The following is a 14,659-nucleotide window of genomic DNA, read 5'->3' as shown; positions in this document are numbered from 1 at the left end:
GATGGAGCACCCATTATCTATGAGGCCCGAGATGCAAAGCTGGATTTAGAGCAGGGGTTCACAACCTCCGGGGTCTAATGCCTGAGAACCTGAGGCAGAACTGATGCAATAATAATAGAAATAAAGTGGTCAATAAATGTGATGTACTTGAATCATCCCCGAAACTTCCTCCTGCACGTTTCCCCAGTCCACGGAAAAACTGTCCTCAGTGATACAGATGAACCTACAGAACAGAAGGAGACGCACAGACTTACAGAGGACAAACTTACGGTTGGCTAAGCCAGTGGGGGTGAAGGATGGGGGATGGAGTTGCAGAGTCTGGGATGGACATGGACACTCGGCCGTGTCTACCATGGAGAACCCACAAGGACCTGCTGGACCGCACAGGGAACTCTGCTCAGTACTCTGTAATCACCTTATGGTTCCCAAGGGGAAGGATCGGGGAAGGGATAGTCAGGGAGTTTGGGGTGGACATGGACACACTGCTGTATTTAACATGGAGAAGCAACAAGGACCTGCTGGACAGCTCAGGGAACTCTACTCAGTGTCACATGGCAGCCTGGATGGAGGGGAGTTTGGGGGAGAAAGGATGCATGTGTATGTGTGGCTGAGTCCCTTTCCGTCCACCTGCAACTATCCCAACGTTGTTTATTAATTAGCTATACCTCAATACAAAATAAAGTCTTTAAGGGAAAAAAAGAAAAAGAAAAAAGTGTTCCATGAAGCCATCCCTGGCGCCCGGAACGCTGGGGACCACTGACTTAAAGACCCTGCACACTCACTGTGCTCAACACGCACACCGGGCTGGCTGGCTCCCTGCACCGTGGGGCGCGGCCGCCTTTACCTTGATGAGGTCCTCCCTGGAGGAAAAGCTGGACACCAGGCAGTTCCGCCTGGTCCTGGTGTTGGTGATGGAGACGTGCAGGCGGCCATGGGCCAGCTCGTGCGCGTTGGTGGGGAGAATCGACTCCACTCCGCTCCTGGAGGAGAGAAAGGGAGCGGCCTGCAGGACTGCACCCCCTCAGGCCTGCGAGCCTTCTAGCTGCCCCCACCCGAAATCCATGAGATAGTCCAGACAGTGACAGGAACGCCAGAGGCTTAGCAGCTGCAGAATCTCACACATCCAAATCCAAAAAGATATAAAAGCAGTGGAGCAACGCCTCGCCCGTGTGTCGTGGACAGGACAAGGCAGCCAAGAGTGGCGGGAGGAGGAGGTCACCATTTATACGGGGCACTGGGGTTAGGTAGGCTCCTTGGTTACAGCAGGGACCAGCTCATAAGTTTGCAGGTTAACGACCATCGTGGAGGACAGCCATTCCGCTTCATGAAACTGGCAGGTGGAGCCCCTCTGGCCTGAAGATGAGGAGGATCGAGGGGCAGAGACAAGCGAGGAGACGAGACTGGGTGCCTGGGTAGCCAGGACAGGTCCGGACAGGGGATGTACAGAGAGCAAGAGAACTGCCATCTTGAGCAGCCTGACTGTCCACCGCACGCTTCCCCTTTGATGACTGGCCGCCTCGTGAACATCTGAGGAGTGACAATGCTGACTGAGCTTGCTACGGTTCATCCACAGCAGCCCAGTTACGCAGGCTCTGCAGTGAAACGTACTATATACACGCTCTGCTGACAATGCTGCCTGAGCTCGCTACAGCTCATCCACAGCATCCCGGTTACGCAGGCTCTGCGGTGAAACGTTACTATATACACGATCTGCTACTCAGTCATGTCCGACTCTTTGGGACCTCATGCACTGCAGCCCGCCAGGCTCCTCTGTCCATGGGATTCCCCAGGCATGAATACTGGAGTGGGTTGCCATGCCCTTCTCCAGGGGAATCTTTCTGAATCGAACCCAAGTCTCCTGTGTGTCCTGCATTGGCAGATGGATTCTTTGCCACTGTGCCACGTGGGAATATATATATATTCTCACCTGGAATCAAGATTGCTGGGAAAAATATCAATAACCTCAGATATGCAGATGATTCGACCCTTATGGCAGAAAGTGAAGAAGAACTAAAGAGCCTCTTGATGAAAGTGAAAGAGGAGAGTTAAAAAGTTGGCTTAAAACTCTACATTCAGAAAACTAAGATCATGACATCCGGTCCCAACACTTCCTGGCAAATACATGAGGAAATAGTCACAAACTTTATTTTTGCAGGCTCCAAAATCACTGCAGATGGTGACTGCAGCCATGAAATTAAAAGACACTTGCTCCTTGGAAGAAAAGCTATGACCAATCTAGACAGCATATTAAAATGCAGAGATATTACTTTGCCAACAAAGGTCTGTTTAGTCAAAGCTATGGTTTTTCTTTCCAGTAGTCATGTTTGCATATGAGAGCTGGACTATAAAGAAAGCTGAGGACCAAATAATTGATGCTTTGGTGGTGTTGAACTGTGGTGTTGGAGAAGACTCTTGAGAGTCCTTTGGACTGCAAGGAGATCCAACCAGTCCATCCTAAAGGAAATCACTCCTGAATATTCATTGGAAGGACTGATGCTAAAGCTGAAACTCCAATTCTTTGGCCACCTGATGCAAAGAACTGACTCACTGGAAAAGACCCTGATGCTGGGAAAGATTGAAGGCAGGAGGAGAAGGGGACAATAGAGGAGACAGTTGGATGGCATCACCGACTCAACGGACATGAGTTTGAGCAAGCTCCGGGAGGTGGTGATGGACAGGGAGGCCTGGTATGCTGTGGTTCATGGGATCACAGAGTCGGACACGACTGAGCGACTGATCTGATCCGATCTGATATATATATATATATATATATATATATATATATATATATAAATACGTACCTCAACCGGGCCATGAAATCATAGCCAGGTGTTAGTGCCCCAAAAGACTGCCTTCGGATTTCTTCAGCAAAATCATAGGTAAACTTGTTGCATTCCTGAAAGAGAAAATTAATAGGTGAGCCCATGTTTTGTCAGAAGAAAAGTCATTCTGGTTCCAGACCTCTGTGCCCACCACACAAGGTAATTATCTAAGTGATAGTTGCTCAGTCCTGTCTGACTCTTTGTGACTCCATGGACCGTAGCCCACCAGGCTCCTCTGTCCATGGGATTCTCCAGGCACGAATACTGGAGTGGGTAGCCATGCCCTCCTTCAGGGGATCTTCCCAACCCAGGGATTGAACCCTGCATTGCAGGCAAATTGTTTACCATCTGAGCCACCAGGGAAGCCTGCCAAACGCAATACCTGGACCCTACAAAGCTAACCCCAGGTGTCGGGTGCTTCACAGGCTAGAAGCCCTTCTGGGCCTGATCCTCACCCTCCACTCCTGGTCCCCAGGCAAGCTATGTGTTCTCCCAATTACAATCTTATTATTTTTTTTTTTTATCACCTTTGGAAAATCCTTGAAGGCTGGATTCCAATGCTAACTGAGCACTTTCTTCCTACAGACCTCTCTAAGGCAACTCCTCTCCCACAACAATTCTGTGGCCTCAGAAACGTTTCAGTTGCAGCTCTGCAACAGCGCTGCCAATTAACACCAACGCCGACAACAGAGAAAGGAGTCGTGATGACTGTCGTCTGCAAAGAGCAGATCACAGTCTCTGGAGGTTAGTCTGGGGCAAAGGTGTTCAACAAAAGCCCCCCTGCTCCCTAAGTGCGGTCTCACAGGCAAGCCAATGCTGGATCCTCTATTGGCACATGCTCACGTAAGATTGCAAGGTGGGTTAACATAAGTAAAACAGACAGCCAGTGGGAATTTGCTGTGTGACTCAGGGAACTCCAACTGGGGCTCTGTGACAACCTAGAGGGGTGGGATGGGGAGGGAGGTGGGAGGGGGGTTCAAGAGGGAGGGGATATACTTATAACTCATTCATGTTGTAAAGCAAAAACTAATAGAACATTGGAAAGCAACTGTGTATTGTGCTTAGTCGCCCAGTAATGTCTGACTCTTTGCAACCCTGTGGACTGTAGCCCGCCAGGCTCCTCAGTGTGTGGGATTCTCCAGGCAAGAATACTGGACTGGGTTGCCATGCCCTCCTCCAGGGGATCTTCCCGACCCAGGGATCGCACCCAGGTCTCCCGCATGGCAGGTGGATTCTTTACCATCTGAGCCACCAAGGAAGCCTGGAAAGCCACTATACTCCAAGAGAAAAAAATATCCTATGAGAAACCATAATAGAAAAGAATATTAAAAATTAATGTATATATATATGTGTGTGTATAACTAAGTCATTTATTGCCCAACAGATATGAATAACAACTTTAAATCAGCTATACTTCACTAAAAAGAAATAAGAAAAATAGAATTTGGGATGGGACGTAGGAGTGAGTTTTAAAAAGAAGGGGATATATGTATACCTATCTGATCCACGCGGATGTATGGCAGAAACCAACACAATATTGTAATTATCCTTCAATTAAAAATAAGTAAAGGTTAAAAAAAAAAGAATGCAAGGTGGATATAATCACCACACAGGACAGATAGGAAAACTGAAGTTTGTATGGTTAAGCATCTTTCCTACCATGTCATCAAGAATGAGTGTCATAGCCAGGATTTGAACCCAGACCCATCCTTGACTTTTTTAGTTCATCCATCCAGCAAGTTACTGACACCAGACTTTGGGCTCGGCACTGGGATTCACGAGATACACAGAGCCCCTGTGTGAGGGGAGACACTGGCCGAAACCGCCCATCCTAACTCGGCCCGATAGTAACTGTTTACATGAGTTATTTTACGACAGGAGGTTCCCGGAGGAGCGTGTAACCAGCAAGCCAGCACGGAGGAGGAGTTCGGGAAAGGTCAAAGGGAGGACACCACGCGTCCTTCCACCTCCCAGAATCCTTCTTGCAGGCATCCACCTTGGCTGAGCAAACAAACAGGAAGGGCCGTGACTCAGACTGATGGCCCAGAGACAACCCGGAGACTAATCCCCTCACCCTAAAACCCCAGACTTCGAGCCACGTGGCAGAGTAGTCCTCCTGGGTTCCCTCACCCTCCTGCTCTCCACCAGGGCGCCCCTTCCCAAGAAAGCCTCTTGTGTTTAAAATGTTTTGGTTCTGAACACTTAAGTGTGAACTTGAATTCATCCCTGGGCACGGAAGTGTTAATCATTATATGATGACTATTCCAAGTGGTTAAGAGAATGCATGTAATTAACAAACAGAGTATTTTCCACCCACTGAGGCCAGTTCTCAAAGTCAGAGAGAGCATCACGACCGTCTAGAAGCAGAAAATTGATTTTAAAAACACTGCTGCTGTTGTCCTTTAGTCGACTGTCTAGAAGCAGAAAACAAATCTTAAAAAACACCGTCATTGCTGTTGTTTGGTCGCTAAGCTGTGTCTAAGTCTTTTTCGACCCCATGGACTGCAGCCCGCCATGCTCTTCTGTCCATGGGTTTCTCCAGACAAGAATACTCGAGTGGGTTGCCATTTCTTTCTCCAGGGGATCTTCTGGACCCAGGGATTGAACCCGAGTCTTCTGCATGGCAGGCAGGTTTACTACTGAGCCACCACGGAGGGCTTAAAAATACAGACTGCATTAAATGAAAAACTTAATGAAAGCTTATTATTCTTACTTCTAGATAAACTACTTCAAATTCAGGGCTTCTTACTATGGGAATGAAAAAGCCATTAATTACATTCCATTATCATCCCATTTAAATTACAGGGTCATGTTTTACTTTACAGGCCTGTCTGTAAGTAGAAGCAAGCTAAGACTTCATCAGCTACATATGAGGACAGGCCCTGTGTTCTCAAGATCAGTTAACGGAGAAATAAACCTTTGCTGGAAAGAAACAAAGCTGGAATCTTAAGACTAAAGAAATACTCATGAGCAAAATAAGGCATTTTGTTTCCTTGTCTCATTGTCACCCCCCGAATAATCTTCTTTTCCAAATGGAGAGCACAGCTCTTTAAGGGTGACGCTTTAAAAGAAATCTTAACCTTTTCTGTTTCCCAGGCAAAGGATGACTTCTATGCAGTTAACTTAATAGAGTTAAACAATCATCTTCCCTGTTTGTTCTTAATTTACTGATGAGCAACACAGCCTAGTTACTACTTAATTACCTCTATTTTCTGCGGCGCTGTCAGGAGAACCGAAGCAACCAAGGATCCCGCAGAAGCCCCTGCACAGGCCTTGACATCCTTCAGCAGCTTTCTGCCGTGGTTGCAGAGTGCCGATGCTGCCCCCAAGTGGTAAATGCCCAGAAACCCACACGCTGCAAAGGACAAGTTGATGTGCTTCATTCTAGCTGCGAAAGTGGGGAAACAGAACCCAGGAAATGCCTGTAAGGTGGTATAGTTTGTTCCACATGGATGCTAGTCATCATTTCTTAGAAGTGATGAGATAAATACAATTATGTATGTTTAATTATGTATATATATATACACACACACACAAATATATGCATATGGGCTTCACAGATAGCTCAGTTGGTAAAGAATCCACCTTCAATGTGGGCTAAACCCCGGTTCGATTCCTGGGTTGGGAAGATCCCCTGGAGAAGGGATAGGCTGCTCACTCCAGTATTCTTGGGCTTCCCTTGTGGCTCAGCTGGTAAAGAATCCGTCTGCAATGCAGGAGACCTGGGTTTGATTCCTGGGTTGAGAGGATCTCCTGGAGAAGGGAAAGGCTACCCACTGCAGTATTCTGGCCTGGAGAACTCCATATAGGGGTTGCAAAGAGTATGTATATGTGTCTGCTACTGCTGCTGTTAAGTTGCTTCAGTCGTGACCGACTCTGTGCGACCCCACAGACCACAGCCCACCAGGGTCCCCGGTCCCTGGGATTCTCCAGGCAAGAACACTGGAGTGGGTTGCCATTTTCTTCTCCAATGCGTGAAAGTGAAAAGTGAAAGTGAAGTCACTCAGTCGTGTCCGACTTGAGTGACCCCATGGACTGTAGCCTACCAGGCTCCTCCGTCCATGGGACTTTCCAGGCAAGAATACTGGAGTGGGGTGCCATTGCCTTCTCTGGTATATGTGTCTACATATAATTTTCTGGTCTAAGCATATTTTCAATCAAAGTCTAACTGAACATCCAAATCTTTCAAGGAAACATTTTCTTTTCCCTCACTCACCCTGACCCAATATAATCATATTAATTAAAAAAATTAACATCAGTTTATATCTGTTCAGTACATAGACTATGCAGCCTACTTTCTAATTACTTAGCAAAAAGCAAATGGATTAATTTCAACTGGCAAGGCATTTGGCCTTTTTTCTTAACCTTTTGAAACATTTGGGGGTCTGGGTGATTGGTAACATTAGTAACATCACTACAGACTGTAGCAAACTCCAAATTAAAGACACATTTGCTCTTTGCCAAGTGGCATCAATAAATTTAAATTAGACAGCTTGGCTCCCTACCCGTTTCCCTTGTGAGCATTCCTTTGTTTTTGTCCTGCTTTTGTTTTTAAACGGATGCTCACAATTATTCCATAATGCAATACTGAATTATTCAACAATTTAATGTATTTCATAGGGAAGTTTCTCAAGACAAACTGAGACTGCGACTGCCAAGTGCAATTGAAGGCCCAAAGAAACATCACCTGCACCATCTGATATTCGCAACAAATTTAACTGTAAAATTCCCCCCCCCCCCCCCCGCCCCCAAACCTCTGGGGGCACGATTTCACCATGTGTATAAAACATTCACCTTTGCAATGCTCTTCACTCCGAAGGGGAAAGGGGCATCACACCGGATTTCGGTACCTTCAGATTAGGTATTTGGCCTGGGCTTGGAATTTAGGAACTCAAGGACCTGATCCATCCTAAAAGAAATCAGTCCTGAATATTCATTGGAAGGACTGATGCTTAAGCTGAAACTCCAATGCTTTGGCCACCTGATGCCAACAATTGATGCTTTTGAACTGTGGTGTTGGACAAGACTCTAGAGAGTCCCTTGGACTGCAAGGAGATCCCACCAGTCCATCCTAAAGGAGATCAGTCCTGGGTGTTCATTGGAAGGACTGATGTTGAAGCAGAAACTCCAATCCTTTGGCCACCTGATGCAAAGAACTGACTCATTTGAAAAGTCCCTGATGCTGGGAAAGATTGAAGGCGGGAGGAGAAGGGAACGACGGAGGATGAGATAGTTGGATGACATCACCGACTCATGGACATGAGTTTGAGCCAGCCCCGGGAGTTGGGGATGGACAGAGAGGCCTGGCGTGCTGCAGTCCATGGGGCCACAAAGAGTCAGACACGACTGAGCGACTGAACTGATCTGAAGGCCCTGATGCTTGGAGCCAGGCCTTGCGCGTTCAGTCACTGAAGCCGAGCCCCGGTTTGGGTTTAATTTCTTAAGGATGGACCGGGGAGAAGCGTTTGGGTGCTCAGCCTCCAAGGAGCCGGCCCAGCAGTCGCAAGCCCAGTGCCCAGCCTCCCACCCTCGAGATCTGGGTGCGGCGGGAATAAGGACTCCTCTTACCCAGACCCGCTCGCCCCTGGAGACACATGGGCTGGCCAGAACGTGCGGCCCGCCCTCCGCCCTCCGCCCTCCGCCCCCAGCTCTCCGCCCCCCGCTCCCGGTCCCCCTCTACCAACGCAGGTCTGAGACACTTCGGCGCAGAGCAGCATTCTCCCGCCCTCAACCGGAACCGGAAGGCGGGGCTAGGCCGTCATTCAACTTGGCCCCGCCGATCAGGGCGGGACTACGCGCGCCCTGGGCCCGCCCAGGAAGGTTCCGCAGGTAGAAGGCAGGCGCCCGGTCTACGACGTCATCGCGCTGACGCCGGCGTCCACTCGGCCCCGCCTGCTCCGTTGAAAATGCTGAACCTAACATGGCGGCGCGCGCTCGGCCCGCTTCACCCTGGTGTTTCCTCTCGCGCGGGTAAGGGAGACGACATTCTGGGCTCGTACCGTCTCCGGATGGCTAGGGTCGGCCCTTACCTGCGAGTCCGCTGACCTCCGAACGACCCGCCTGTGCCTTGCACCGGAAGTGCTTGGTCCTGTGGTCGGCTGTTTCCCGGAAGTGGTTTCCCGTCTCCTTCTCCTCGAGGCGGGCTCGGCTGTCCGTGTTAGGGCGGGCGGTCCCTCGGCTTTTGCAAGCCAGCCTGTGATTTGTTGTTCCTCAGCATTCTTGGAGAGGCCGAACTACGGCTTTGGGCTGCGTTCGGTTCCTCAGGCCGCCTTAGGCTGTGTGGACAAGGGTTGTGTTAACCTTTCTGAGCTTCCCAGGTGACTTCTCTGCAAAACGGGGTGGCAAAATGCGAGCTGGCGCTAACGCATGGAAGTTCGTGTTGCAGAGCCGGCCTGCAACGGACCAGCCTCTTGCTTTCGTCAGCGGGCACCACTGGCCCTTGTTAGACCTAAGTATGGCGGCCCGCACTCGGCTGGCATTTCCACCCAGAGTCAAAGGACCGGCGGCTCTTTCTGTCCCTGAACAATGTCTTCCCTGTCCAATCCTAACAATCAAGCCTGGAGGAATTGGTGGGCTTTGTGGTGGAAGGTGACCCAGATCCCCTTGTTGGAGGACAGGTTTATTCACACCGAAGCTACAGAAGAGAATCTGAAAAATGCCAAGAGAGTCTCTTAGCGGGAGAGGGAGTGGGCGGGAGCTCCCCAAATGGCCTTTCCCTTGCACCTTTTCTTTCTGCCCCGTTTGAGATTCCAGGGCCCTGGACTCTGCCCCAGGACACTTGCTGTAAGCAAGAGAGCGAAGGAGGTGATTTTGTTTTTCTTTCTTGTGAACAGCAGATCATGAAGACACCCTAACAATGATGGGTAGCACAACTGCCTTATGCTGAATTCTTGACTGCATTAGGGTTTAGTGAAGGGAAAGGGGAGTGGGTATATCAGGAAATGTAGAAGGACGCACTGTTCAATCTTTCATCCTTCCGCTGCCTTCTAACTCTGGTAGGGTGTGGTCTTTCCAAGAGAGCACCCTCCAGGGAACTTAATGGAAAAGAGGAAACCCAGGCCTCAGATCTAAAGCAGAGTCTGCGTTTCAGCAGAATCCCCAGAAGTTGCTTATTATTTCCAGGCAAGAGTACTGGAGTGGGGTGCCACTGCCTTCTCCGTCTCAACCTGCTGGCAGTGCCCAAATGCACGAAACAGTTGGTTGGCTACCATGACCACCAAATTCTGGCTCTGTGGCACCACAGATTTTTGCTCTGTGGACCTTATCTCTCCTTAGATCTGTGATGCCACCACGTCACTTTAAGCCAGACCACCCCAGGTGTTAGGCCAGGCCTTTGCCAAGTTTAGCAACAACAGCAAGCAGGTTGATTCAGAAGATAGATGAGCACTATGTCCCTGGGGCAGCAAGGCTGAACACCACGACTCGGAGATCCTTTGTTAAAAGGGAGAATGAGATCAGCGGTTATTACCACCCCTGTCGGTGAGTGTGATCCCACCACATTTAAGGGTCACGGAAAAGTGTTCACGAGCTCTATAATATAAGTCTTAACAATTTAAACTCTAAAAAATAAAGAAACATCCCTCTTCTCTCCCTTTTAGCCCTTGTCATACCTACGTGCGACTAATTAAAAGGTTCATTTGCATGCAATGAATTAAGAGGTTCAGTTCCCTTTCCTTAAGGAAGAATATCAGATTTAAGCGTATTTGTTTTCCTAATCTCAGCTCCGTGCATACTGCTTCTCACATAGTGCATGATTAATAAATATTTGTTGTGATTGTTGGATTTAAGTAAATTACTCTTGTGAGTGAATAGTACTTTAATTGCCCTTTAAGATCTTTTTTCTTTTTTTTCCCAGTATATCTTTTGCCTGTTTTTGCTGCTCTGTTTTCCCCAGTAACTTAGTTTTGAACTGGCTTATTTGCTAGCCATTTATCATACATTTATTAAGGACCCATTGTTTAACAGACATAGTGCAGGTACCGGGCACACCCAGTTAACAGGGATTCATTCTTCCTCACCTAGAGCCTAGCGGGCAGGGAGGCAGTCGATGTGTAATTGTAGAGGCGTGATCGTGTGCTAGTACACAGGCACACGGAGATGCTGTGCGTGTCCACACTGAACTGGGGCCTAGTGAACCCTTAGTTCTGAGAGGCACCCACGACAGCAGCTGGCACAGAAGCAAAGTGCCCAAGGCTTTCCCTGTCCTCAATTTGAGTGAAAGTTGCTCAGTCGTGTCTGGCTCTTTGTGACCCCGTGGGCTATACAGTCCATGGAATTCTCCAGGTCAGAATACTGGAGTGGGTAGCCTTTCCCTTCTCCAGGGGATCTTCCCAACCCAGGGATCGAACCCAGGTCTCCCACATTGCAGGCGGATTCTTTACCAGCTGAGCCACCAGGGAAGCCCACTGGTGTGGGTAGCTTATCCCTTCTCCAGTGGATCTTCCCAACCCAGGAATCGAACTGGGGTCTCCTGCTTTGCAGGCAGATTCTTTACCAACTGAGCTATCAGGGAAGCCTGTCCTCAACTTCTACAAAATTTGATCATGGGTTTTCATCAAGAAGGAGAAAGATGCAGGCAAGGGATGCTTGCCACCCCTCTGCCCCAAGGACAGGGCCAGAGTCTCTCCTGTTGCAGTCTGCCGTCCACATAGTGGGGTTTGTGTTCCAGCCTTGGCATCCTAGCACAGGGGAACAGGTCTGTGGGGCAGGCCATCATTCCGTGTGACACCCTTATGGTCCCTCCGTGTGGCAGCTCCTCACCCCTGTCACCTCCTCCCAGAACTCTGCATGCTGAGCCTGATGGAGATGAAAGAAGAAATGCACAGGCTTCAGTTTCAGGGGGTTGTGGCCAGAGCATTGGCCCACACAGCAGCGCCCTTGCCCCAGAGGCATCAAGGTGGTACCGCAGGTCACCATGGCCTGGTGAAAGCATCCCTTGTGTCGAGACCACCATAGAGTTAGGAGGAAGGCACTTCTGCAGTCCTGGAGTAGAGCATGCCCTGGGCACCCACAGAGAAGGAGGCTGCATTCCTTCCCACAGGTTGTTGCTCAGGAGGAAGGGCAGGCAGCTGTTGGTGAATGACACCACAGGGAGGGAATAAAGGCTGTTTAGAGGGAGTTAGCGCAGAGCCAGGGCTTCCCTGGTGGTTCATTGGTAAAGAATTCACCTGCAATGCAGGAGACCTGGGTTTGATCCCTGGGTTGGGGAAGATCCCCTGGAGAAGGGAAAGGCTACCCCCTCCAGGATTCTGGCCTGGAGAATCCCATGGACAGAGGAACCTGGCGGGCTACAGTTCATGGGGTCGCAGAGTCAGACATGACTGAGCGACTAAGCACAGCACAGCACCACGCTGAGAGACAGGGACAGAGAAGCTGGCCTGGGAGGTGTGATGGCGTTTGTTGGGCCTGGGGAGGCAACTGTGGTCTTCCCGTACCACACCCACCCTTTTCTCTTTGTCTTCTTCAATGAGTTGAAACTGAATTTCTAAATCTTGCGAGCAGAACAGTTCTTCATAATATAAGTGCCTTTTCCGTTGCACCTGCTTTCTGTCTGTTAGAAATATGCTAGAAGAACTGACCACTTGGAGTAAAACTCAGTGACTCTATTCTAAATGGAAATATTTGTTTTCACACTGTATATGAATTCCATATGTAATATGTATTTGACATATATGTGTGTGTGTGTGTATATATATATATATAGGCTTCCCAGGTGGTGCTAGTGGTAAAGAATGGTAAAGAATTTGCCTGCTGATGCAGGAGACGCAAGAGATGCAGGTTTGATCCCTGGGTCAGGAAGATCCCCTGGAGGAGGGCATGGCAACCCACTCCAGTATTCTTGTCTGGAGAATCTCCATGAACAGAGGAGCCTTACGACTAACGTCCATAGGGTCGCAGAGTGGGATACGACTGGACCGACGGTAGCACGCAAGCATGCACACATATATGCAAATGTATGTATTTAATGTGTGTGTGTATATATATGTGTGTGTGTGTGTGTGTGTAGTTTAAAACTAGGGGATACATCTGGAAAATTGGATACATCTGAAAATATATAGTACAGATCCTAGCATAGCCTAGAAACTAAATATCAAGCTTTTTTCCATTAGAGAAGCATTTTTTTAAATGTAACCTTTATGTATAAACTTTGTTTTAATTACACAGGTGAAGGGTTCCAAATATACACTGAACTGAGAAATCACAAATGGAAAGGTTTTTTCCCAGGTGTTTCTATTATTTATACTACTCGCAATTGATATTCTGCATAAGTGTGAGATGGGCCAGATAAGCTTTCAAAATTTTCATACTTAAAAAATATCTTTTTATACCAAAGGAGTTGAGGTCTTTGGTAGCTAGGTATTGGTGATTGGGGGTGATGGTGGGAGAGGGATACAAATGCAGGACAGAGTCCTAAATACTTTTATAAGCCCAATAAAAGAAAATCTGTATTCTCTGCCCTGTTTTTTTTTTTTTTTATTGTTGTTGCTAAACAACGCTGCCCTTGACCTGACTGTTTGTGATCCACAGTTTGTACGGATATTTGCAAATAGGCCTTCTTGTTATCCTGCACGTGGAGGATCTTCCAGTGGGGGGAATTATTGGGGAAATTATATCAGTGTCAGGAAAGTGAGGTTGCTGAGTAATACGCAGAATGTCATCTTTGGTGACTTATGCTTCATCAGATTCACCAAAATGCCACTCTGTTTTAATTTGGACTGCAGGATCTGATCATTACTGACACTGTTATCAAAAAAAATACCGTTAATTGCCAAAACATCCACTTATCTAATCACCTGATTTCAAACGGATTAAATAAGAATTCTGGTCTATTTCGTTTTAGCCTGTACTCCTATTTGCTGGAATTCTACTATTGATGATTATTATACCTATTGACTGCCCATCCCGTGTCAGTCCTTTGTACACAAGGTCTCCTGTAACTTTTACAACAGTGATGACATGTGGGACGATAAAGGAGAATTTAGAGCTAAAATGGTTTTCCTACATCCACACAGACGCAGAGATTATTAGCCCCAATCTCCCTAATTCCAAAGCCTGTACACAGACCCTACTTCCCTACACTGGCTCAAAAATGAGAAATATTCTCAATAATGAGATATTTAAATATGTGTGTTTCTCATTATGCGTCCAGGATTGCGCTGTTTGGCCATTATAAGTATCACAACCTTGTTATCGCTTCAGTCCTTTCCTTGGTCGGAATTTGTATATGGTCTTCACATTTAGTTATTTATAATTTTACTAAAAAGTGGTAAAGTAACCCAAGTGTTAGTCATTCAGTCGCGTCCAACTCGTTGCGACCCCATGCACTGTAGCCCACCAGGCTCCTCTGTCCATGGGATTCTCCAGGCAAGAATACGGGAGTGGGTTGATATTTTCCTGCTCCAGGGAATCTTCCCAACCCAGGGATCGAACCCACGACTCCTGCATTACAAGTGATTTCGTTACTGTCTGAGCCATCAGGGAAGCCCCCCAAAATAGTAAAAGGGTTTAATAAATGGGATGCATGAATTTATTTAAAATGTGTAGGAAACGCGCTTGCATCTGGAAAAGAAAAAAAAAAGGGAAGAGTAGCAATTAATTAAAGCAACCCTTCCTGCATTTATCAGTTACGGCGGTAACTCTTCATGATGACTGCTTTTCTTGGAAGTTGTGTCATAAAGTTGGTTATTGTAATGAGACCAAAATTTGCATTAAGAACAGTGTTATAAAAGGCGGTCACGTCATTGGCCAGGGTCCTACCTCCAGATATACCATATATCTAATCAGTTGTCTTTATGCTTTTCATCACTCTTTAAATAAACTTTATTTAGTGTCTAATA

At 47.7% G+C, this 14,659-nt stretch overlaps 1 protein-coding gene across 13 annotated transcripts in view; it reads right to left on the bottom strand.

The window, feature by feature from the left end:
- Positions 1-9,204, bottom strand: part of PNPLA4 (patatin like phospholipase domain containing 4) — a 98,124-nt gene extending 88,920 nt beyond the window's left edge. For 2 of the 13 annotated variants that reach the window (XR_011565422.1, XM_070785136.1), the window contains exons 1-4: positions 7,617-8,445; positions 6,026-6,210; positions 2,802-2,896; positions 845-980 (exon numbers count right to left, since the gene is read on the bottom strand). Coding sequence is in view for 11 of the 13 variants with exons in the window: in XM_070785136.1 (XP_070641237.1) it covers positions 845-980; positions 2,802-2,896; positions 6,026-6,205 (411 nt within the window). In the remaining 2 variants the exon portion in view is untranslated. Of the gene's footprint in view, positions 1-844; positions 981-2,801; positions 2,897-6,025; positions 6,211-6,407; positions 7,258-7,616; positions 8,446-8,502; positions 8,571-8,851 lie in introns of those variants that run through there. The other 11 variants (XR_011565423.1, XM_070785137.1, XM_070785129.1 and 8 more) reach the window with 10 other exon arrangements.
- Between the last annotated feature and the right edge of the window lie 5,455 nt (positions 9,205-14,659).

The sequence above is a fragment of the Bos indicus genome, chromosome X (genome assembly GCF_029378745.1).
Source record: "Bos indicus isolate NIAB-ARS_2022 breed Sahiwal x Tharparkar chromosome X, NIAB-ARS_B.indTharparkar_mat_pri_1.0, whole genome shotgun sequence".
In the NCBI taxonomy this organism is placed as follows: Eukaryota; Metazoa; Chordata; class Mammalia; order Artiodactyla; family Bovidae; genus Bos; species Bos indicus.
The sequence above is the reverse complement of the archived record's forward strand: the minus strand, read 5'-3'. Positions and strand labels throughout refer to the sequence as shown.